This window comes from Dendrobates tinctorius, unplaced genomic scaffold (genome assembly GCF_039654945.1).
Source record: "Dendrobates tinctorius isolate UK_male_01 unplaced genomic scaffold, ASM3965494v1 ptg000155l, whole genome shotgun sequence".
Taxonomy (NCBI): Eukaryota; Metazoa; Chordata; class Amphibia; order Anura; family Dendrobatidae; genus Dendrobates; species Dendrobates tinctorius.
The window spans coordinates 21,581,412-21,607,695 of NW_027361822.1; the positions used below are offsets into that span (position 1 = coordinate 21,581,412).

Below are 26,284 nucleotides of genomic sequence, written 5' to 3' on the forward strand. Positions count from 1 at the left end.
TTCAGAAATTGAGATAAAACCAAAGTGTTAATGCTTTCAAAATTTCAAACACAATATAAGTAGCAAGGCATGGAACTATGGAACTGGATGAGTTAACAATTGTATCCAGACCTGCTGATTAGTAAATTTCCAAGATCCCAGTTGTGAGGCCATGAAATAGACAAAGAAATTCAGAATTGTGAATTTTCCCTCTTTTGTATCTCGTCTCATTCTCACATGCCGGAAGCCAGGTCCGAAGTATCCAGCCACGGAGCGCCATTTCTCCTCATTTTTGGCTCTATTGTTTCTTTTAGAATAAATCACTTTCTCATACAGTCCTGTAGTAATGATTTTGATAATAAATAGTGATGAGCGAATGTGCTCGGATAAGGAGTTATTGGAGCATATCGGTGCTAACCGAGTGTCTTTGGCGTGCTCGAAAAATATGTCCGAGTTCCCACGTCTGCCTGTCTCGCTGCTGTTCAACATCAAGATATGCAGGGATTACCTAACAAACAGGCAATCCCTGCATGTGTAGCTTTCGAACAGCCACGAGACATGGGGACGCGGTCATTGTCTTGGGCTTGCTCGAAAAATATTGGTTAGCAGAGGTGCATCTTTGAACAATGCCTTATCCGAGCACGTTTTCTCATCACTCTTAATCACGTGATGTAGGAGGGTTCGTCTGAATTCATCTGAATGTTATCAATTTATGTACAAGAAACAGTAAACGTCCTACCGCAGTTTTACCGTGTGTCCAGTGTCGGTTCTTCTACATACACTAATAAAAGAAACCTTGGTGTCTCCGACCAAACCTGCTGATTATGATTATACAATTGTAATAGCTTAACTCAAAAAAAAAAAAAAAAAAAAAAAAAAAAAAAAGTATAATCCCGCACCACGTGTGTAAGATCAGCAGTTTCCGCTAAAGTTTTGAGACCTTTGTACGTATGCCAACCTTGAGGAGTAATACAGGGGTCATCTATCCCCTATGGATGATTTATAGTTATGTTAGTCTACATGTTCCACTAGGGGTATAGGTCTGACCACTTCATGGATCCTTGCCAATTGATCATGAGTAACGGGCCCTATGTCCATTTGCCTTTTATCCATACGAACAAGAGCGTATTTTTAGATAACAGCATTTTACTAAGAAGAAAGATCTTACCAGACATTCTCCCTGAATTAGATATTGTGCTCTACATCATGTCTGACTTCATTTCACGTTTTTTTATCCAGTTTTGTTCATCAGGTGTGTCAGACCTGAAATTATTCCTGAAAACATCTATGAGAGAGATTTAAATTCCTCCTTGCTGAGACAAACAGAAAGCATTATTGGACAATGGACGGCTAAGTATCAGAATACCTGATGAAATTAAATTCTCAAACCCATCTAGATGTAGGACTTCACATACAGTAGGTTATGGTTGTGCCACAAAGGGTGTATACAATCTGAGGCCTTCAGCTTCTCTTGTTTTTAGACCGCAATATATGGATCAGCCCAACCATAATCGGTCTGGACCTTCCTTCATTAAATGTGCCATTTACCATAGCAGCTAATAAATCAGTATAGTTGATTTATCACTAGCACAGATTCCTAGTTCCTCTCCCTAACCCCTGTAATGCTGGCTTTGTGCTGCAAAATAATAGAGCCACAGGTTTGGAAGTCCAGTCCTGCATCATCATTAGCCCTTTGTAACACTTCAAGTTTTAGTCTGGTGACCTCCGAGCTCTCTGAAATATGCATTTATACGGTATAAATGATTAAATGGGAGACAAATAGGTGTATTATGTTCTATGTGCAGTAACTTTTTCATCAGGATCATTTTTATAAGATTCGGCCTTCCAATAAAAAAGATTTGTACTGACTGATTTTTGTGTTTCTGTTGGTTAAAGTCCTCAAAGCAGGGACGTACATAGAAATCATGGGGCCCCGTAGCAGAAGTTCTAATTTCTCTCCCACACGCACACAAAAGAAGAAAAAAATAGGTGGTGGAGTCACAGAAAAGCATATCTCACAAATTTGTAGTCTTTATAAAGTAATTTTCCTCCCACTAGAGTCCTAGATTACTCTTTTATTGCATTCATAAATTATGATGTCATCAAGAGTAACCCACAAACACTTGAGATACCCCAACAGTGAACTCCTCCACATTCACATTGTGATGACCCTACTGTAATCCACCCCTCAACTTCCCCAGAAACATGAGGACCCCCAACACAGTATGATCCCCCATTTGTGACACCAACACAGCCCTCCATGAAGTATAATGGGCCTGCATACAGTATAATGGACCCACATCTCTCCACATTGTATAATGGCCCCCCACAGAGCCCTGTAAACAATATAATGACCACACACAAACCTTCACACTGTGTAATTGCTTGCATACAGTATAAAGGCTCTCATAGCCCTCCAAATATAATAGCCCCCACATTCCCTTCCATATAGTATAATGCACCCCATAGTCCTCCACATAGTTTAATACACTCCCCATAGGCTGGGGTCAGACTTACGAGAAACCCGCACGAGTCTCACATCTCAATACCAGGCACTGCCGCCGGCACTCCGGATGGAGTGTGCCGCTGCATGGCTTGCCGGGTATTGAGATGCGAGACTCGGGCAAGTTTCTCGCAAGCCTGACACCGGCCATATAGTATACTTCACTCCCTATAGTCCTTATACTATACTGCACTTCCCATAGTCCTCCATATAGTATAATGCACTCACAGTTCTCCATACAGTATAATGCACTCCCCATAGTCCTTCATGCAGGATAATACGCACACTCCATAGTCCTCCATACAGTATTCTGGTGACAACAATGTTCTTATTTAAAATATTGAGTCTTTGCATAAACTTTTATGCATTTGTCTATACAAGTGTAAAATCTTATGAAATGCTGATTGCACTTGTCAATGGGTTACCACAACAGATAGGATCTGGAAGACCACTGCGTCTAATTGCTCCTGTTCTGCGCTGAGAAGTAGCACTTCTTTTTTTTAATGGTGTTTATTTTGGCAGGACAGGGGTTAATCGGCCAAGTTGGAAACTCTGAGCTCTCAGCTGTGCTCGATTAGCCACTCCCATCCCCTTTATAATCTGGGTCCTGATTCAAACCCATGCCAGAGCTAGCATTTGAGGCATAGCTTAGGAGGAGAGGTGTTCATATGAGAAGGAGCTTGAGAGGAGTTATCTGTGACTGTTGTGTGGTTATTCCCTTCCCTCCTCTTACTTTGGTTTTTCCCCATCCTCAACTCCCCGGTGCATTTCTCTGTTATATGTGAGTGAATATTTTTATACCTGGTATTTTTAGTTACCCCCTTTTTTTATGTATCCTTGTTTGTCGAGTTGGTGTACTGCGGTGCACAGTAGCGCACCTCTTCCCTGGGTGGGGGAATAGAACAGACGAAGGGCTAACTCATGAGATAAGGCAAGGGTGGTGGCCCCGGCATCTTCACTTTCAGAAGTATCCTGGGGGAATAGAGCGAGCTAGGGTGCCCCCTAGTGGTAGGGATAGAAAAGGAGCACCTGGTCCCGGGTCACCCGACAGCTGAGTCATAACAGTACTTCAGTAACCAGAGAAACTTCTGACAAAATCACTGCAGCAGCTAATTTTGTGGAAAGCAGAATTTGCATTAGTCTCAAAACTTTTGGCCGTGACTGTAGTGTCTGAGAGACGGCTGACAAGCCAGTCAGAAAACACCAGTTCTCAATAACAAATCTGGAGATGGAAAACATGGTCAAACAGGCAGAATATCAGGGCAGGCAGAAGACTGAAGGAAGTGATTGTGATTGATGGTAAAGACTTGGCTTGTCCTCAAAGTGAAGCCACCTGTTACCAATGTAAATCACAAATACCGACTACTGAGACATGGTGTAGTGGGGAATGTGAACTTTAAAGGGAATATGATTAAAAATTATATACTATTTATGAAAATTTAAACCATTTTCTTTTTTTTTCATGGCAGAAAATCTGAAAAAAATAAATTCTATTTTCACTACTTTTAAGCACTAGGAAAAGCAACTGATCACATATGCCATCAAAACCTATGGTTCTGCTATCTTGCATTACAACTGCCCAACATGTAAGCAGGAGCAACTCGCATGAGCCTGATGTCACTCCTCCCTTTCTGTGTGATTGCAAAAGAGGGGATGATGATTACTGTCACAGTGCACCACTATTTGTTTAGTGACTGCACTGTATTATTAAAGTAAGTATGAACAGTATCTGACAAGAGAGGGGCCAGAAGATAGTGGTGTCCAGTTTCACAAACTTCTGCACTGATTAGAATACGTCATCATATTAAACAGCCGGTTTTTTTTCCTTGCTGGCAGTGGGTTAATCTGTTCAGTTGAAGCTCCTGGAGCTTTCCTACCTGGATTGTCTCAGCAGCTCAGTATTTTCCAATCCCCTCTGCTATATATGCATCACCTCTGGCACTTAAGAAATTCCAATGTTAGCTTTTAGTGCCTGGTTTGGAGTTGGTGTTTAGAGATTTGTTCAGGAGATTGTTGCTTGGAGTTTTGTTTGTGTGCACATCCTCATCCTCTCCTATTTGGTTTCTCCTTCCTTTAACTTCGCTGTGTTCCACTCTGTTATTTGGTGAGTGTATTTTGTATTATTGTTTTCATTTATCCTTGTCCATCTCCCCTTGTTTGTGTTATTCTACACACTTCGGCTTGCCACCTTCCTGGGTGGGAGGGGACAGATAAGGGTTGATATAGGAGCATAGCAAATCACGTGAACCCGTTGTCTCCACCGTTAGGAGTAATCCGGACGACCGGGATAGATCTGGGCACCCCTAGTTCTAGGAACCTGGTTAGTGTGCACCGTCCCAAAGAACTGCGTTACACAAGGGACCTGGTGCCTGTTCTCACCCCTCGATGTAGTTACCACCATAACACTTATTTGCCAGGCTGCCCATGTAGTTGTCGACAATCAATCAACTTACCGCTGGGAGCCTCTGTGCACTCGGGACTGACTCGCTTTTACATTAGAGACCAGCATCCAATACAGGCTAATATTTGGGCCTCCCAAATCCACTTTGGAAACAAACTGGTCACCCCAAAAAGATCAATTTTGGAAATTTGCTGCTTCTTATAAATCTTCTAATGTCTTAAAACTAATTAAAGGACATTCAGAAATCTAATCCCACCATATAGTAGGCGTCCGGTAATTGATGATAATGACCTCAGTTGTGTAGTCTGTTTGTATTCAAAGTAGAGAAAATCCCACATTACTAGAGTTAAGTTAATTTGATCGGGTCCAAGCAATAGCACTCCTGCTAATCAGCTGTGGCGCCGCAGTTGCTTGTGTCGCAGCTGTGTCACTGTCACAGCACATGCATGGAGAGCCTGTGTTAATGCTGCCAGCTGCCTTACAGGGAGTAAATCACTAAAACGCACGAGGCTCTGCTCCGTATACGGCGTACACACGCGGCTCTGCTCCGTACCCCTCGTACACACTCTGCTTCGCTCCGTACACCTCGTACACACTCTGCTCCGCTCCGTACACCTCGTACACACGCGACTCCGCTCCATACACCTCGTACACACGCGACTCCGCTCCATACACCTCGTACACACTCTGCTCCGCTCCGTACACCTCGTACACACGCGGCTCCGCTCCGTACACCTCGTACACACGCGGCTCTGCTCCGTACACCGCGTACACACGCGGCTCCGCTCCGTACACCTCGTACACACGCGGACACGCGGCTCCGCTCCGTACACCTCGTACACACGGCTCCGCTCCATACACCTCGTATACACGCAGCTCCGCTCCGTACACCTCGTACACACACTGCTCCTTACACCTTGTACACACGCGGCTCCGCTCCGTACACCTCGTACACGCGGCTCCGCTCCATACACCTCGTACACACGCAGCTCCGCTCCGTACACCTCGTACACACTGCTCCTTACACCTCGTACACACGCGGCTCCGCTCCGTACACCTCGTATACACGCGGCTCCGCTCCGTACACCTCGTATACACGCGGCTCCGCTCCGTACACCTCGTACACACACGGCTCCGCTCCGTACACACGCGGTTCTGCTCCGTACACCTCGTACACACGCGGCTCTGCTCCTTACACCTCGTACACACGGCTCCCCTCCGTACACACGCGGCTCTGCTCCTTACACCTCGTACACACGGCTCCACTCCGTACACACGCGGCTCTGCTCCGTACACCTCGTACACACTCTGCTCCGCTCCATACACCTCGTACACACTCTGCTCCGCTCCGTACACCCCGTACACACGCGGCTCCGCTCCGTACACCTCGTACACACGCGGCTCCGCTCCGTACACCTCGTACACACGCGGCTCCGCTCCGTACACCTCGTACACACGCGGCTCCGCTCCATACACCTCGTACACACGCGGCTCCGCTCCGTACACCTCGTACACACGCGGCTCCGCTCCGTACACCTCGTACACACACTGCTCCGTACACCTCGTACACACATGGCTCCGCTCCGTACACCTCGTACACACGCGGCTCCGCTCCGTACACCTCGTACACACACTGCTCCTTACACCTCGTACACACGCGGCTCCACTCCGTACACCTCGTATACACGCGGCTCCGCTCCGTACACCTCGTACACACACGGCTCCGCTCCGTACACACGCGGTTCTGCTCCGTACACCTCGTACACACGCGGTTCTGCTCCGTACACCTCGTACACACGTGGCTCTGCTCCTTACACCTCGTACACACGGCTCCCCTCCGTACACCTCGTACACACATGGCTCCGCTCCATACACCTCGTAGCTCCGCTCCGTACACCTCGTACACACGCGGTTCTGCTCCATACACCTCGTACACACGCGGTTCTGCTCCTTACACCTCGTACACACGCGGCTCTGCTCCTTACACCTCGTACACACGCGGCTCTGCTCCGTACACCTCGTACACACGCGGCTCTGCTCCGTACACCTCGTACACACGCGGCTCTGCTCCGTACACCTCGTACACACGCGGCTCTGCTCCGTACACCTCGTACACACGCGGCTCTGCTCCGTACACACTCGTCTCTGCTCCGTACACCTCGTACACACATGGCTCCGCTCCATACACCTCGTACACACTCGTCTCTGCTCCGTACACACTCGTCTCTGCTCCGTACACCTCGTACACACATGGCTCCGCTCCATACACCTCGTACACACATGGCTCCGCTCCATACACCTCGTAGCTCCGCTCCGTACACCTCGTACACACGCGGCTCTGCTCCTTACACCTCGTACACACGGCTCCCCTCCGTACACCTCGTACACACATGGCTCCGCTCCATACACCTCGTAGCTCTGCTCCGTACACCTCGTACACACGCGGCTCTGCTCCGTACACCTCGTACACACGCGGCTCTGCTCCGTACACCTCGTACACACGCGGCTCTGCTCCGTACACCTCGTACACACGCGGCTCTGCTCCGTACACCTCGTACACACGCGGCTCTGCTCCGTATACCTCGTACACACGCGGCTCTGCTCCGTACACCTCGTACACACTCGTCTCTGCTCCGTACACACTCGTCTCTGCTCCGTACACCTCGTACACACATGGCTCCGCTCCGTACACCTCGTACACACATGGCTCCGCTCCATACACCTCGTAGCTCCGCTCCGTACACCTCGTACACACGCGGTTCTGCTCCGTACACCTCGTACACACGCGGCTCTGCTCCTTACACCTCGTACACACGCGGCTCTGCTCCGTACACCTCGTACACACGCGGCTCTGCTTCGTACACCTCGTACACACGCGGCTCTGCTCCGTACACCTCGTACACACGCGGCTCTGCTCCGTACACCTCGTACACACTCGTCTCTGCTCCGTACACCTCGTACACACTCGTCTCTGCTCCGTACACCTCGTACACACTCGTCTCTGCTCCGTACACCTCGTACACACTCGTCTCTGCTCCGTACACCTCGTACACACTCGTCTCTGCTCCGTACACCTCGTACACACTCGTCTCTGCTCCGTACACCTCGTACACACTCGTCTCTGCTCCGTACACCTCGTACACACTCGTCTCTGCTCCGTACACCTCGTACACACTCGTCTCTGCTCCGTACACCTCGTACACACTCGTCTCTGCTCCGTACACCTCGTACACACTCGTCTCTGCTCCGTACACCTCGTACACACTCGTCTCTGCTCCGTACACCTCGTACACACTCGTCTCTGCTCCGTACACCTCGTACACACTCGTCTCTGCTCCGTACACCTCGTACACACTCGTCTCTGCTCCGTACACCTCGTACACACTCGTCTCTGCTCCGTACACCTCGTACACACTCGTCTCTGCTCCGTACACCTCGTACACACTCGTCTCTGCTCCGTACACCTCGTACACACTCGTCTCTGCTCCGTACACCTCGTACACACTCGTCTCTGCTCCGTACACCTCGTACACACTCGTCTCTGCTCCGTACACCTCGTACACACTCGTCTCTGCTCCGTACACCTCGTACACACTCGTCTCTGCTCCGTACACCTCGTACACACTCGTCTCTGCTCCGTACACCTCGTACACACTCGTCTCTGCTCCGTACACCTCGTACACACTCGTCTCTGCTCCGTACACCTCGTACACACTCGTCTCTGCTCCGTACACCTCGTACACACTCGTCTCTGCTCCGTACACCTCGTACACACTCGTCTCTGCTCCGTACACCTCGTACACACTCGTCTCTGCTCCGTACACCTCGTACACACTCGTCTCTGCTCCGTACACCTCGTACACACTCGTCTCTGCTCCGTACACCTCGTACACACTCGTCTCTGCTCCGTACACCTCGTACACACTCGTCTCTGCTCCGTACACCTCGTACACACTCGTCTCTGCTCCGTACACCTCGTACACACTCGTCTCTGCTCCGTACACCTCGTACACACTCGTCTCTGCTCCGTACACCTCGTACACACTCGTCTCTGCTCCGTACACCTCGTACACACTCGTCTCTGCTCCGTACACCTCGTACACACTCGTCTCTGCTCCGTACACCTCGTACACACTCGTCTCTGCTCCGTACACCTCGTACACACTCGTCTCTGCTCCGTACACCTCGTACACACTCGTCTCTGCTCCGTACACCTCGTACACACTCGTCTCTGCTCCGTACACCTCGTACACACTCGTCTCTGCTCCGTACACCTCGTACACACTCGTCTCTGCTCCGTACACCTCGTACACACTCGTCTCTGCTCCGTACACCTCGTACACACTCGTCTCTGCTCCGTACACCTCGTACACACTCGTCTCTGCTCCGTACACCTCGTACACACTCGTCTCTGCTCCGTACACCTCGTACACACTCGTCTCTGCTCCGTACACCTCGTACACACATGGCTCCGCTCCGTACATCTCGTACACACATGGTTCCGCTCCGTACACCTCGTAGCTCCGCTCCGTACACCTCGTACACACGCGGCTCTGCTGCATCCACAATGTAAACCCCTTCTGACCCCACACAGAAACTTCCCCTCATCCAGCACCATGACAACCAGCACAGCAGAGTCCTGCATACACTGAGGCCCCTGATCATGTGACCCCTGACTCCTCCCCTCCTGTGACCTCATCCCAGGTCCTGTGCGCACAGAGCAGCCATATATGTGGTGTGCGGCTCTGCAGGTGGAGGTAGGTGCTGGAGATTCCCCACTACTGGGCTGCACAGGGGGCAGTAACCCCTCCATTCCCGGAGATAGCGCCCCCTGCAGGTGGAGGTAGGTGCTGGAGATTCCCCATTACTGGGCTGCACAGGGGGCAGTAACCCCTTCATTACTGGGCACAGGGGGCAGTAACCCCTTCAGGCTGTATTGTTCTTGTGCATCTTTGAGTCTCTGTAACTTCGTGATCTGTCTTTGCGGTGATGTCACTATGTGTGACACATCAGTTTTCTATGACTGTATTGGGATGTTGTGACTTATGATATGTTCAGACAAAGTCATACAACATTTCCACGTTCTGTGAAGGAGATTACGGCTAGTGAAATCAATTATTAACCTTACATAAGCTAGTAATATATGTGGTGTGGCAAGATGGCGTCTATCTCTTGGAACTTTGCCCTGGAATCCTTGGAATGTGAGGTGGATACATTGAAGACCATATATGGAATAGACCTAGCACAGACTGATGCGACGCCCTCTTCCTGCCTGCTTCATGATCTTTTGTAAATACTAATAAAGTTCAGTTCTGTGCCAGTTCTTACAGGAGTGCACGCCTGACCCTGTGTCCGATATTTTTCTTCTAGGTATGCACTAGTCTCATATTTATCAGGTCAATCACTACGATCTCGCCTTAAGAGATCACCCCAATAGTTCTATCTCCTCATATGTTCCCTTATTATCTCCAGTAGTTGTATGTACACAGGATGTTTATGATACATCAGCTCTTCTCTTTCAGGTCCTTACAATATGGGATCCTCTCAGTGCAGATCTTCTATATAAGAGAATTTTCCTGATTTACCCATCCAGGATGGATAAGGACAGGGACAAGATGGCGGAGAAGATATTACACCTCACCCTAGACATCCTCTTCCGGCTTACTGGAGAGGTGAGAGATTCTGATGATGTCACATTACATCATTACTATATATGGTAATAACAGATGGACAGAACTGGAGAGGTGAGGACTCTGGAAATGTCTGTAGTGAGATTTATTAATGTGTCTCTCCATAACCAGGATTACACAGTAGTGAAGAAGACCTCTAGTGAGCGCTGTCAGGACCCTGTGTCTGAGGGATGGGAAAGACCAGTGAGTCCAATGACAGGACCTCCACTTCACCCCCTGATACATGAGGACATCAGTGACCAGGAGATCCTAGAACTCACATACAAGATGATTGAGCTGCTGACTGGAGAGGTGACACTGCTGGGAATGCTGGGACATTATACAGTAACGCTATGAAGGGATCGGGGGATGACGGTATCATTGTATGTGTCAGGTTCCTATAAGGTGTCAGGATGTCGCTGTCTATTTCTCCATGGAGGAGTGGGAGTATTTAGAAGGACACAAAGATCTGTACAAGGACATCATGATGGAGGTTCCCCAGCCCCTCACATCACCAGGTAATAGACAGAACTAAATATACACGGCTTATAATTATCTGTATGTAAAGAATTAATTCAGTCCCTGTATGTGTTTCCTCCAGATCTATCCGGTAAGAGGACAACACCAGAGAGATGTCCCCGTCCTCTTCTTCCACAGGACTGTAAACAAGAAGATCCCAATGTTCCCCAGGATCATCAGGTAGATGCTGCCACCATGAAGATGTGATGTGGAGACGATTTCTTAAAGGGAACCTGTCACCTTCTTTTTCAGCTATTAGCTGCTGCCACTGCCTTTTGGGGCTTATTTACAGCATTCTAGAATGCTGTAGATAAGCCCCCGATCTAACATGAAAGAGAAGAAAAACAAGTTTTATTATACTCACCCGGGGACGGTCCGGTCCAATGGACGTCGCAGGTCCGGGTCCGGCACCTCCCTTCTTCATGCGATGTCGTCATCTTCCTTGCTTCGTGTCATGGCTCCTGCGTAGGTGTACTGATCTGCCCTGTTGAGGGCAGAGCCAAGTACTGCAGTGTGTAGGCTCCAGGAAAGGACAGAGTCCCAGCGCCTGAGCACTGCAGTATTTGGCTCTGCCTTCAACAAGGCAGATCAGTACACCTGCGCAGGAGCCATGACACGAAGCAAGGAAGATGATGACATCGCATGAAGAAGGGAGGTGCCGGACCCGGACCTGTGACGCCCATTGGACCGGACCGTCCCTGGGTGAGTATAATAAAACTTGTCTTTCTTCTCTTTCATGTTAGATCGGGGGCTTATCTACAGTATTATACAATGCTGTAAATAAGCCCCAAAAGGCAGTGGCAGCAGCTAATAGCTGAAAAAGGAGGTGACCGGTTCCCTTTAACATAATGAATAGATTTTTGCTTGATGTTACATTGGTTGATCTTCTTCCCATTCAGGTCACAACAATATTGGATCCTCTCAGTGGAGATCTTCTATATAAGAGAATTTTTCTGATTGACCCTACAAGGATGGATAGGAGCAGTGACAAGATGGCGGAGAGGATATTACACCTCACCCTAGAGATCCTCTTCCGGCTTATTGGAGAGGTGAGAGATTCTGATGACATCACATTACATCATTCTTATCTATGGGAACAACAGATGGACAGAACTGGAGAGGTGAGGACTCTGGAAATGTCTGTAGTGAGATTTATTAATGTGTCTCTCCATAACCAGGATTACACAGTAGTGAAGAAGACCTCTAGGGAGCGCTGTCAGGACCCTGTGTCTGAGGGATGGGGAAGACCCCAGAGCCCAATCATGGGGCCTCCACCTCACCCCCTGATACATGAGGACATCAATGACCAGAAGATCCTAGAACTCTCCTACAAGATGATTGAGCTACTGACTGGAGAGGTGACACTGCTCGGACATTATACAGTAACTAGTTGATGGCCCGATTCTAACGCATCGGGTATTCTAGAATATGTATGTAGTTTATTTATGAAATTTTAATAATAATGCAATAATGCACCCCCCAATCCTGATATGCATGATCCCCCTCACCCCCCTTTCCTGGTAAGCATGGTACCCCTCCCCCCCTATCCTGGCGTGCATGGTCCCCTCACCCCCCAATCCTGATATGCATGGTCCCCTACCCCCCAATCCTGCAATGCATGGTCCTCTCACCCTCCAATCCTGGTATGCATGGTCCCCTCACCCTCCAATCCTGGTATGCATGGTCCCCTCACCCCCCTTTCCTGGTATGCATGGTCCCGTCACCCCCCCCTTTCCTGGTATGCATGGTCCCCTCATGCCCCAATTGTGATATGCATGGTCCTCTCACCCCCCAATGCTGGTATGCATGGTCCTCTCACCCCCCAATCCTGATATGCATGGTCCCCCTCACCCCCTATGCTGGTAAGCATGATCCCCTCACCCTCCAATCATGGTATGCATGGTCCTCTCACCCCCCAATCCTGGTATGCATGGTCGTCTCACCCCTCTTTCCTGGTAAGCATGGTCCCCTCACCCCCCCTTTCCTGGTATGCATGGTTTCATCACCCCCTTTTCCTGGTATGCATGGTCCCCTCACCCCCCTTTCCTGGTATGCATGGTCCCGTCACCCCCCTTTCCTGGAATGCATGGTCCCCTCACCTCCCTATCCTGGTATGCATGGTCCCGTCACCCCCCCCTATCCTGGTATGCATGGTCACCCTCACCCCCCTTTCCTGGTATGCATGGTCACCCTCACCCCCCTTTCCTGGTATGCATGGTCACCCTCACCCCCCTTTCCTGGTATGCATGGCCACCCTCACCCCCCCTATCCTGGTATGCATGGTCACCCTCACCCCCCCTATCCTGGTATGCATGGTCACCCTCACCCCCCCTATCCTGGTATGCATGGTCACCCTCACCCCCCCTATCCTGGTATGCATGGTCACCCTCACCCCCCCATCCTGGTATGCATGGTCCCCTCACCCCCCTTTCCTGGTATGCATGGCCACCCTCACCCCCCCTATCCTGGTATGCATGGTCACCCTCACCCCCCCTATCCTGGTATGCATGGTCACCCTCACCCCCCCTATCCTGGTATGCATGGTCACCCTCACCCCCCCTATCCTGGTATGCATGGTCACCCTCACCCCCCCCATCCTGGTATGCATGGTCCCCTCACCCCCCTTTCCTGGTATGCATGGCCACCCTCACCCCCCCTATCCTGGTATGCATGGTCACCCTCACCCCCCTATCCTGGTATGCATGGTCACCCTCACCCCCCCCATCCTGGTATGCATGGTCCCCTCACCCCCCTTTCCTGGTATGCATGGCCACCCTCACCCCCCCTATCCTGGTATGCATGGTCCTCTCACCCCCAATCCTGGTATGCATGGTCCCCTCACCCCCCAATCCTGGTATGCATGGTCCCCTCACCCCCCAATCCTGGTATGCATGGTCCCCTCACCCCCCTTTCCTGGTATGCATGGTCCTCTCACCCCCCTTTCCTGGTATGCATGGTCTCTGTTAAAATAAAAAATAGTTATATACTCACTTTCCGACGGCCCGCGATCTCCACTCTATGCGCCTGGCCTCGCGGTCCCAGTAATGCTTTGCGCGAAACACCACTGATGACGTCGCACTCTCGCGAGTGATGTCATCTCCGGTCTAAGGCGCAAGGAATTACTGGGACCGCGAGGCCAGGCGCATAGAGTGGAGATCGCGGGCCGTCGGAAAGTGAGTATAACCTTTTTTTTTTTTTTTTTTATTTTAATTCTATTTTTTACAGATGCGCTGCGTCCGATTGAGCACTGCGCCTGTCGCTGATTGGTCGCGGCCGCGACCAATCAGCGCCGCGGGAGTTCGGTTACAGACAGACATGTTAAGACGATTATATATATATAGATGCTATGAAGGGACTGGGGGGATGACTGTATCATTATATGTGTCAGGTTCCTATAAGGTGTCAGGATGTCGCCGTCTATATCTCCATGGAGGAGTGGGAGTATTTAGAAGGACACAAAGATCTGTACAAGGACATCATGATGGAGGTTCCCCAGCCCCTCACATCACCAGGTAATAGACAGGACTAAATACACACGGCCTATAATTATCTGTATATAAAGAATGAATTCAGTCCCTGTATGTGTTTCCTACAGATTTATCCAGTAAGAAGACAACACCAGAGAGATGTCCCCGTCCTCTTCTTCCACAGGGCTGGAAACAAGAAAATCTCAAAGAGGTAATTTACATATCCACCAGTATTATATGTTTTATACTTGTGTAATGAGAACGGTGGAGATGGCAGGATTAGAGCTGATCATAGATGTGACTTCTCCATCTGTCTGTGACTTTTCCAATATTTGTTTCAGGGTGAAGATCTGACCCATATTAATACTACAGAGACATATGTGAGGGGTGATGAGTGGTGTAAAGAGGAGATTCCTGCAGATAACCGCACAGGTGAGTAGTAGCCAGTAAGTGCAGAGAAGTCACAGATTCTTCTCGGTCACTTGATGTGGCTGATTTATCGGTGGTGTAGACCAGCCATCTTACAGTCATGTGGTCACAACTCTGCCACTAGACCACTGCTTGCTCCTCTACCCAAAACTTTTTGTACTTATTTGTGTCGTACTCACATTACATCTTCTCTTTCAAAAGGTTTGCTAGGTATGATATGTTTGATTGCTGTATAATTGGTCTTTTTCCCACTTATGAGTCTGCAGATGACTGGAGGCTTTTAAAAAAAAAAAAAAAAGTCTCTAAAGGTTATGCAAATGTCTGACATGTAAATTTAAGACATTTTTGCTTTGGACTATGTTAAAATGTCTAAGGTATAGTCACGAAACTGTGACGACTCCTGGAGTGGACCCTCTGGGTCGTGACACCAACCCTCCCAGGGCGAGCTGTCCTAGTGAAGACCACCCCCTATACATGGAGTGTCAGGGGCAAGCCCCAGGGAGTGAGGCACCACGACTGCTGGCACCAGGCGGCCGGCTCACAGGAGACACGAGTGGGTGAGTGTGTCTGCAGGAACGTGTAAAGCGTGGACACGGTAACACGTGGTATACAGAGACTTCGTTCGTCCGGGTGTGAGTGAAGCAGGATGCGTGCAAGGTGCACGTCAGAGCACTGAGTCGGGCAGCAGGTGTGCCAGGAGGTGTAACAGAGTACAGGAGCAGGGTGCGTGCCAGAGGGCACAACTGAGCATAAGACAGAGCGCAGGATGGGTACATGTGCCAGGAGGCACAACAGAGTAAGAGACTGAGTACAGGATCAGAGTGTGTGCCAGGAGGCACAACTGAGTATAAGACAGAGCACGGAATCAGAGTGTGTGCCAGGAGGCACAACTGAGTATAAGACAGAGCACAGAATCAGAGTGTGTGCCAGGAGGCACAACTGAGGATGAGACAGAGTACAGGGTAAGAGCGTGTGCCAGGAGGCACAACCGAGTATGAGACAGAGTACAGGGTCAGAGCGTGTGTCAGGAGGCACAACCAAGTACAAAGCAGAGTGCAGATTCAGAGCGTGTGCCAAGAGGCACAACAAAGTGCAAGGCAGGGGACCTGAATACAGCGCACAGCCAGGCAGGGACACGGCAGACCAAGCCAGGAAGCACAACAATAATCAGGCACCTCCCCTAGGGGGAGGTAGTCTGATATAGCACATGACTACTACTGTTTTCCGGGTCAGGACCTAGCCAGAAAGCACATGACCACTACAGGTTCCGGGTCAGGTCCTCCATTACCATAGAGAGGACCGAGCCCTATACAGCACTGACAGGAGCGTGCAAGCGCAAACGTGACATGTAGGAGGAGACCCGGGGACGAGAGCTGTGCGTGCGCACCCGACGGGACCCCCGGAGTGACCGCGGCTCCGGAAGAGATGACGTCGGGACCGAGGTCCCGCCCCCAGGGGAGCACGGCGTGACAGAAACTCAACTGACAGACAATATTGGCTCCTACGCCGGGCCGGCATCACTACCCTGCACACCCTTGAGCAAGCAGGGAGCCCAATAGCCGTTGGGTGAACCAGCATGCTATGGGGCCCGTGAGTCCGGGGGGGGGGTGCGAACGCCCAGGTACTTTAAACTGTTTGAAATACACAACTCTCCTAGTTTACTGCTGGCTGCAGGTCCCGTCTCTTCCATGTCTCCTGATTCTGGCATCTCTGCGTGATCACTACAGTGCGTCCTCTGCACTGAGCAGTGCAGAGAGCCAGAATAGGCTGAAGATAATGGAACTGAGGAGACCGGAGCTGCAGCCAACGGGGAAAGAGGAGTGGTAAGTATTTACTTATTTTTTTATGTATGGAGCATTATATGGGGCCTATTATTCTGTATGCATCATTATATAGTGGGTATGGAAAGTATTCAGACTCCTTTAAATTTTTCACTCTTTGTTTCATTGCAGCCATTTGGTAAATTCAAAAAAGTTCATTTTTTTTCTTATTAATGTACACTGAACCCCATCTTGACTGAAAAAAACCCAAATGTTGACATTTTTGCAAATTAATTAAAAAATAAAACTGAAATATCACATGGTCATAAGTATGCAGACCCTTTGCTCAGTATTGAGTAGAAGCACCTTTTGAGCTAGTACAGCCATGAGTCTTCTTGGGAATGGTGCAACAAGTTTTTCACATTTGGATTTGGGGATCCTCTGCCATTCTTCCTTGCAGATCCTCTCCAGTTCCGTCAGGTTGGATGGTGAACGTTGGTGGACAGCCATTTTCAGGTCTCTCCAGAGATGCTCAATTGGGTTTAGGTCAGGGCTCTGGCTGGGCCAGTCAAGAATGGTCACAGAGTTGTTCTGAAGCCACTCCATTATTATTTTAGCTGTGCGCTTAGGGTCATTGTCTTGTTGGAAGGTGAACCTTCGGCCAAGTCTGATGTCCAGAGCACTCAGGAAGAGGTTTTCATCCAGGATATCTCTGTACTTGGCCGCATTCATATTTCCTTCAATGACAACCAGTCGTCCTGTCCTTGCAATGAAAAACACTTCCAGAGCAAGATGCTGCCATCACCATGTTTCACTGTTGGGATTGTATTGGGCAGGTGATAAGCAGTGCCTGGTTTTCGTCACACATACCGCTTAGAATTATCACCAAAAAGTTCTATGTTCATCTCATCAGTCAAGAAAATCTTATTTCTCATAGTCTGGGAGTCCTTCATGTGTTTTTTAGCAAACTCTGTGCGGGCTTTCACATGTTTTGCAATGAGGAGAGGCTTCAGTCGGGCCACTCTACCATAAAGGCCCGACTGGTGGAGGGCTGCAGTGATAGTTGACTTTGTGGAACTTTATCCCATCTCCCTACTGCATCTGTGGAGCTCAGCCACAGTGATCTTGGGGTCCTCCTTTACTTCTCTCACCAAAGCTCTTCTCCCATCATTGCTCAGTTTGGCTGGACGGCCAGGTGTAGGAAGACTTCTGGTGGTCCCAAACTTCTTCCATTTAAGGATTATGGAGGCCACTGTGCTCTTAGGAACCTTGAGTACTGCAGAAATTCTTTTGTAACCTTGACAAGATCTGTGCCTTGCCACAATTCTGTCTCTGAGCTCCATGGCCAGTTCCTTTGACCTCATGATTCTCATTTGGTCTGACATGCACTGTGAGCTGTGAGGTCTTATATAGATAGGACTTGATTTGTAAAGGCACACACCTATCAGTTTTTAATTAAGCACAGCTGGACTCCAATGAAGGAGAAGAACCATCTCAAGGAGGATCACTAGGAAATGGACAGCATGTGACTTAAATATGAGTGTCTGAGCAAAGGGTCTGAATGCTTATGACCATATGATATTTCAGTTTTTCTTTTTTCATAAATTTGCACCAATTTCTACATTTCTGTTTTTTTCAGTCAAAATGGGGTGCAGAGTGTACATTAATGAGAAAAAAATGAACTTTTTGGAATCTACCAAATGGCTGCAATGAAACGAGTGAAAAATTTAAAGGGGTCTGAACACTTTCCGTACCCACTGTACGGAAAGTGAGGGAGGCTGTGTGGGGCTCATGCAGTGTATATAAGGAGGCTGTGTGGGGCTCATGCAGTGTGTATAGGGAGGCTGTGTGGGGCTCATGCAGTGTATATAAGGAGGCTGTGTGGGGCTCATGCAGTGTGTATAGGGAGGCTGTGTTGGTTGGGCTCATGCAGTGTGTATAGGGAGGCTGTGTTGGTTGGGCTCATGCAGTGTATATAGGGAGGCTGTGTGGGGCTCATGCAGTGTATATAGGGAGGCTGTGTGGGGCTCATGCAGTGTATATAGGGAGGCTGTGCAGGGCTCATGCAGTGTATATAGGGAGGCTGTGCGGGGCTCATGCAGTGTATATGGAGAGGCTGTGTGGGGCTCATGCCGCATATGGGGGAGGCTGTGTGGGGCTCATACGGCATATGGGGGGGGTGCTGTGTTGGGCTCATGCCGCATATGGGGGAGGCTGTGTGGGGCTCATGCCGCATATGGGGGAGGCTGTGTGGGGCTCATGCCGCATATGGGAGAGGCTCTGTGGGGCTCATGCCTCATATTGGGGAGGCTCTGTGGGGCTCATGCGGCATATGGGGGATGCTGTGTGGGGCTCATACTGTATATAACGAGGCTCTGTGGGGCTCATCCCACATATAAGGGGCTGTTGGGAGGCTCATACGATATACAGAAGGGGCTGTGCTCTGGTTCAAACGATATATACGGGGATGTCGGCATATTTAATTCTGCTCAATATTAAGTGATACAATTAATATTAATATAATTATCAATAATATAATAATTATAACATATTGATATTAATATTGAGTAGAATTAATTTCGGCCTATTGGTTCAGCCCTCCACAACAGTCATGGTCTCTCGTGTGGCCCCTTGGGAAAATTAATTGCCCATCCCTGGTTTAAGCAGTTCCCACAGCAGCGAGTTTTGTGTTTCTAACCAGGCCTCATTTTTCAAAGATGACGTGTCACTTTACATGGTAATAACTTTGGTATGCTGCTTCTCATTGTACATTTTTTGTGTGTTTATGAAAATATCTGAAATTTGCAAGAAATTGACAATTGTCAAATGCTACATTTTCATGTCCTTACATATATTAACTATTTTGTTTAATATGACTAATATTTACCATATTTTTACTTATGCCTATGGGAGTGGAGAGCAGTGAATATTCATTCTCCTTAATAGCGGGCATACGTCATTGCCCAGCCGCTGCAGGAAGTCAGTGGCTGCGGCTAACAGTGTGCCCGCTATTTAAACAGCTATTGCCCGCTATTAAACAGAATGAAAATTCACAGCTCCTGAGCGTGGGGATCAATGAGTATTCTGTCAGCTGATCTCGGCTTGTTTGGAAACAAGGCAGTGACGTCAGACACTGATACAAGTTAAAACCAGCTGCTGACATCAACACAGGACGCAGTGCTGCGAGGCACAGGAAGCAAGGTGAGTGGAATATTTATTTTTTTCGTATGCGTGCACCATGATGGGGACCATGTTTACCAGGATGGGGAAGAGAGGAACAAGTATACCAGGATGGGGATGTGTTTTACCACATCAAAGTAACAGGGCGGGTATGCCCTTACTTATATAACGCTCACTAATATACGAATTAGGCACACTGAATACAGTTTTATGGTAAAACAATAATGTAACAATTTATTTAGATTACATCAGGATAATGCTGAATTATGGAATGGCAAATATAATAGTACCCTGTTTTGTTAATTAATTTCATGTGAATCATACAATTAATATGAATTATTGTACATAGAGAAATAAGTATCAATATTATACATTACCAAGTATTGTAACATCACTTCTCCACTGGAGGGACCACAGTGTCAGCGAGACGGAAATACTCTGGTCTTGTCATCACAGAAACCATGCACCCACGATACCTTCTGGAAATGTCCCCACCTCACTGACACAGGGTCCACCTTTTTATACACAATCCTCCCCTATTACATCTGTGCAGTATGTTTAGGCTGCATCAGAATCTTGAAATTGCACAGTTGGTTGTTGTCTTGATAACAGCACAAGACTTCAAAGTCTGTTTGTTATAGACTGCTACAATCTTAAAGTTTGTTTGCACCAACCCAAGATCTATTTGCCATTGGCATGTCTCTTAACAATAGCACAATGCTTGAACGTTGTTTGCTACTAATTATAACCCAAGATCTGTTTGCCTTTAACAATCAATGTTGCCTGTCCAGGTCCAACATATGTTGCTTGTTACAAAGTTAACTCTTCATGATCATAGCATAACGCTCTAAGATGGTGGCATATGGGCAGCATGACTTCCATAATCACCTATTCTGAAAACTGGATACCTATCGTAACCCAGTCACACACTCAAACTCGTCTCATTTGTATCACAATCGGTCCTTGATTATTGCTGTCATGCATGACCATTGCTACATGAGACCATCAAAACATTTTGGTCTCCCTTGTCTCCGAGCATCATACTATTATTGAACACAAGACTTCCTTGTTCAAGCAGCATAAATATTCATTATCTGTACAGTTGCTATTTTTCCTATTGTCTTTGTAATTTTTCCCAGCACATGTGTAAGAATACACCACACAACTCTTATATTAGAATACCACACAGAATTAGTTGGAAAGCTTCTTGTAGAATTCCCATCAACCACCCCAAAAGTGAAAGTATTCAGTATCTATCACTGTTTGTCAAAGCAAATATCACAGTGGTCACTTGTGTGCAAATCAGGATTATGAATCTTTGAAACACACAGCTTCAAAGACCACAGAACAATTATTCAGTATCACTGTATTAACACAGAGCAAACACTTTGTGGCTAAGTATCAAAGTTCAGCATCAATGATATTACACCATAGTATATTGCAATATATAGTGTTTGGATTCAAACAACCATATTTCATATTTGCAATACATTCAATCAAATCAAATTCCACTATTGGTCTAGTGACCACACTATATCAAAGCATATAAACAATATATTACAATATGTAGGCTATAAGATCTCCATATTTTTATTAGCACCACAGGATGGTGGCCATGTATACCAGGATGGTGTTTGGGGGACCATGAATACCAGGATGGGGATGATGGCCATGTATACCAGGATGGGGATGGTGTCCCATGTATACCAGGATGGGGTTTGGGGGACCATGTATACCAGAATGGGGTTTGGGGGACCATGTATACCAGGATGGGGGTTGTGGTCATGTATACTAGAATGGGGTTTGGGAGACCATGTATACCAGGATGGGGATGGTGGCCCATGTATACCAGGATGGGGTTTGGGGGACCATGTATACCAGGAATGGAGATGGTGGCCATGTATTCCAGGATGGGGTTTGGGGGACCATGTATAGCAGGAATGGGGATGGTGGCAATGTATACCAGGATGGGGTTTGGGGGACCATGTATACCAGGACGGAGTTTGGGGGACCATGTATACTAGGATGGGGTTTGGGAGACCATGTAAACCAGGATGGGGTTTGGGAGACCATGTAAACCAGGATGGGGTTTGGGTGACCATGTATACCAGGATGAGGATGGTGACCATGAATACCCCCCACACACACACACCATACCAGTGCATCATGACCACATTTTATTTCTTACATTTTTTTTTTCTTCCTCCTCTAAAACCTAGGTGCGTCTTATGGTCCCGCATGATTTATAATCTGAAAAATATGGTAAACAACGCTATCATATTCCACAGCACTTTACATACATTATCATTGCTGTGTGGCTCACAATCCAAATTCCCTATCAGAATGTCTCTGGATTGTGGGAGGAAGCCCACACAAACATTGGTGGAACATACAAACTCCCTCCTTGCAGTTGTTGTCCTTGAAAAGATTTGAACCCAAGACCCCAGCAAGGCTGCAGTGCTAACCACTAAGTCACCATGCTGCCCAAGTGAAATTTAGTTGTCATGACTGTAATAGTATTTTGAAAAACCTAAGGTTCTACACATTTTGTGTGTCTCTAACTTTTTGACCGATACTGTATATTTGGAAAAAAAAAAATTGCACTCCCCATAATATCAATAACCATATTTAGGAAGTGTTTTTACCCTGTAGGTGCTTCGCGGAATGCAAAAATATTTTTTTTTTCCTTAAAGTCTCAGTGTACCCTACATTTGGTTGTACACTACTGTACTATTTGGGCATATCGCAGGGCTCAGCAGAAAAGGAGTGACATTTGGCGATTGGGACACAGATATTGCTGGAATAATTTGCAGGTACTATTTGCAGATCACCTAAGGTGACAGAAGGGCAGGAAAACAGAACAGTAGAAAACCCATAAAGTGACCCTGTTTTGGAAATTATAGCTTTCAGGGAATTTACCTATAGGAGTAGTGATTATTTTGACTCCATAGGTGTTTTCCAAAAATTAGGATGCAGCAAGAAAATTGAACATATTCCATTTTAGTGCCCACTACATAGTGCCCAGCTTGTGGTTCCAGTGAAACGCACACTGTAAATAAAATGGACTCTTCTTACTACAGTGTCATTACCGCCACCCACTCAATGTACACATGACTCAGATGTAATTGTAAAGGACGACTCCATTTCACCCTCACTTGTCCACTCCCCTACCACAGTAGGCTTACAATGAACTAAGCTCACCCAACGACCAGTTCACTCATCCACGCCAAACTTCTTGATGCCACCACTTGCTGTTTTGATGGAAAACGCCTGCCCTTGGTAACACACTAGCACACATGCCACCCAGCTGTACAATTCACCTGCTAGGTACTTTTCTTGCACTCTGGCATATATCACAGGGTAACACTGCCAGGTTATACGGTCCCTCTTTAAGGTTGTGGGTACATTTAGAGCAGTAAGGAACAAACATGGGATTTGAGATTTAATATATGAAAAATAAGGTACAGTGCTTAAAAGGTTACAAAAATATGAAGCAAAAAGACATACGTAAAAACAAAAATAGTATAAAATGATAAAAGATTAGATTCTCTGCAAGGGAAATCACAGCAGAAAGTAGGACAGAATATGTTTCTCTCCCGCTGAGGTCTTTTGGACTAGATATTACAAAGGGTCTAATTCTTCACCCCTCACCTCTCATCCTAGTCTGGTGAGAGTTGGCTATTTGCATGCATGGAACATGTGAGCAAAGATCCAATTCTAAATTTATGTTTTCCCACAAGAATTTTCTAATAGGATAATATGAGAGCCGTATTTCCGAGCACACTTTCCACATACACGACTATGATGTGTCCATGAATTGAGTTGATATTGCATTTCTATCATTTCCCAAGGCTGAAGATAATGGTCCTTGATCCCACAGAAGTGGTCCCTTGATCATATATACTGTATATCCTTGGATGGTGTTGATATCAGATTATTATCGATATTGCATTTCCGTTTCTGCCATGTAATGTTTCTGGTTGAGTGGAGACGTCCCATCTGCCTCGGCATCTTCACATTTGTTATAGGGCCTCTCTGCTAACGAGGAAGTACACATTAAAAATGTTCTGATTGATATCATTTTTGAGCTATATAACATTTTTTGTGGCTTATTCTAATATTTGGGATGGCGCACAATCAAAGAGTTGACCATCATTCTCTACTGGTTCTTGCTCTAAACTGAAGTCTACTTTTACATTGTGAACTGTATTTTTCTTAGTGAATAATTGAATTTGTTACATAACAAGCAATTTCTATCAACATTTTATATAGAAATGTAAAAATATATATTTTAAGGATATTTTATTAAAAAATGATAGTAGACTTTATTTTTTTAGCAGATGATTCTACCGGAAGACAGGACGGACATCTGACATACTCAGTTTTAAAATCAGATGACCTTGATGTCACACAAGATACAAGTGAAATGAATGCCATTATTCCAGATATACCATCGTCTCTTCACAGCAAAGATCTATCTGATCCATCACAGACTGTTAGGAAAAATAAACGTCACAAAAGGGTCATTAAAAATCAAAATGATCTGGCAGTTAGGCAACCATTTTCATCTTCAGAATGTGGAAAACATTTATATCTGAAAATGATGAATTTTGTTAAGCAGCAAAAAATTCACATAGAGAAAAAAAGATTTTCTTGTTCAGAGTGTGGGAAATCTTTTAACCAGAAAGCACATCTCGCTAAACATCAGAGAATTCACACAGGGGAGAAGCCATTTACATGTTTAGAATGTGGGAAATGTTTTGCAGATAAATCACATCTCGCTAAACATCGGAGAATTCACACAGGGGAGAAGCCATTTTCATGTTTAGATTGTGGGAAATGTTTTGCAGATAAATCATATCTTGCTATACATCAGAGAACTCACACAGGGGAAAGGCCATTTTCGTGTTTAGAGTGTGGGAAATGTTTTATAAAGAAATCAGATCTTGTTCAACACCATAGCATTCACACTGGGGAAAAACCATATTCATGTTCAGAATGCAGGAAATGTTTTACACTGAAATCAAATCTTGTTAAACACCAGAAAATTCACAAAGGGCAGAAGCCTTTTTCATGCCCAGAATGTGGAAAATGTTTTACAGAGAGATCAAGTATTGTTACACATCTTAGAATTCACACAGGGGAGAAGCCATTTTCATGTTCAGAATGTGGTAAATGTTTTGCAGAAAAATCAAGCCTTGTTAAACACAAGAGAATTCACACAGGGGAAAAGCCATGTTTCTGTTCAGCATGTGGGAAATATTTTACACAGAAATCAAATCTTGTTAAACACCAGAAAACTCACACAGAGAAGAAGCCATAATCCTATTCAGAATGTGGGAAATGTTTTGCAACTTAATCACATCTTGATACACATAAGAGAACTCACACAGACAATAAATCATTTTCATGTCCAGAATGTAGGAAATGTTTTGTAGCTAAATCAAGTCTTGTTATACACCAAAGAACTCACACAGAGAAGCCATATTCATGTTCAGAATGTGTGAAATGTTTTACAGATTCAGTCCTGTTATTGGCACCCATGATTTTTAAAGCAAACCTGTCGGCAGGATTTTGCTAAGTAAACTACAGGCATTGTCAGGTTGGCGCTGTTACACTGACTAAAATGATACCTAGCGTGAAGAAATCTGCCTTGTGGTACTTGTGTAATCAGTGTTAGAAGTTTTCAGTTAAAGGGAATCTGTCACCAGAAGTTGCAGGCCTATATAAATGGCCTTGGTCTGGTCCGATTGGCAATATTTCTTCGTTTTTCTCCACCCCATCCGTGGCCCCCGTCCGCGCTCTTCTCCGGTATTCTCCATTGTTCGCGCATGCGCAAAACAATCTTGCTTTGCGCATGCGCAGTATGCTCTGCCCAACTGTGGGCAAAGCCAAAAATCATTACTGTGCATGCGCCAGTACACTATGTCCCAGAACACAGCAAAATACTTCTGGGACGTAGTGTACCGGCGCATGCGCAGTAATGATTTTCGGCTTTGCCCGCAGTTGGGCAAAGTATACTGCTTGTGCGCGAAGCAAGATTGCTTTGCGCACGCGCGAACGATGGAGAAGAATACCGGAGAAGAGCATGGACGGGGGCCACGGATGAGGTGGAGAAAAAAGAAGAAACACCGCCCATCGGACTAGACCCAGTCCATTTACATAGGCCTGCAACTTCCAGTGACAGATTCCCTTCAATGATATGCCTGTGCTCTGGGGCGGGACTGTAGGCAGAGTCTTATCTTCCTGCTCTAAGCCAGAGAAACCAAGGAAAAAACCTGCTCACTGGCCACTCAGAGACAGAGAGACTGTGCTTCAATGATCAGGAACATGTTTGTGCTTTGGGCCTGTGGGCAGGTCTTTCCTTGGTTTCTCTG

At 47.0% G+C, this 26,284-nt stretch overlaps 1 protein-coding gene across 1 annotated transcript in view; it reads left to right on the plus strand.

The window, feature by feature from the left end:
• LOC141051128 (uncharacterized) overlaps positions 1-26,284 on the plus strand; it is a 161,206-nt gene that overhangs the window by 43,014 nt on the left and 91,908 nt on the right. The window contains exons 6-15 of the mRNA XM_073548014.1: positions 10,406-10,555; positions 10,685-10,864; positions 10,947-11,070; positions 11,154-11,251; positions 11,971-12,120; positions 12,250-12,429; positions 14,460-14,583; positions 14,667-14,749; positions 14,880-14,970; positions 24,248-24,402. Of these exons, the coding sequence (XP_073404115.1) occupies positions 10,406-10,555; positions 10,685-10,864; positions 10,947-11,070; positions 11,154-11,251; positions 11,971-12,120; positions 12,250-12,429; positions 14,460-14,583; positions 14,667-14,749; positions 14,880-14,970; positions 24,248-24,402 (1,335 nt within the window). The remainder of the gene's footprint in view (positions 1-10,405; positions 10,556-10,684; positions 10,865-10,946; positions 11,071-11,153; positions 11,252-11,970; positions 12,121-12,249; positions 12,430-14,459; positions 14,584-14,666; positions 14,750-14,879; positions 14,971-24,247; positions 24,403-26,284) is intronic.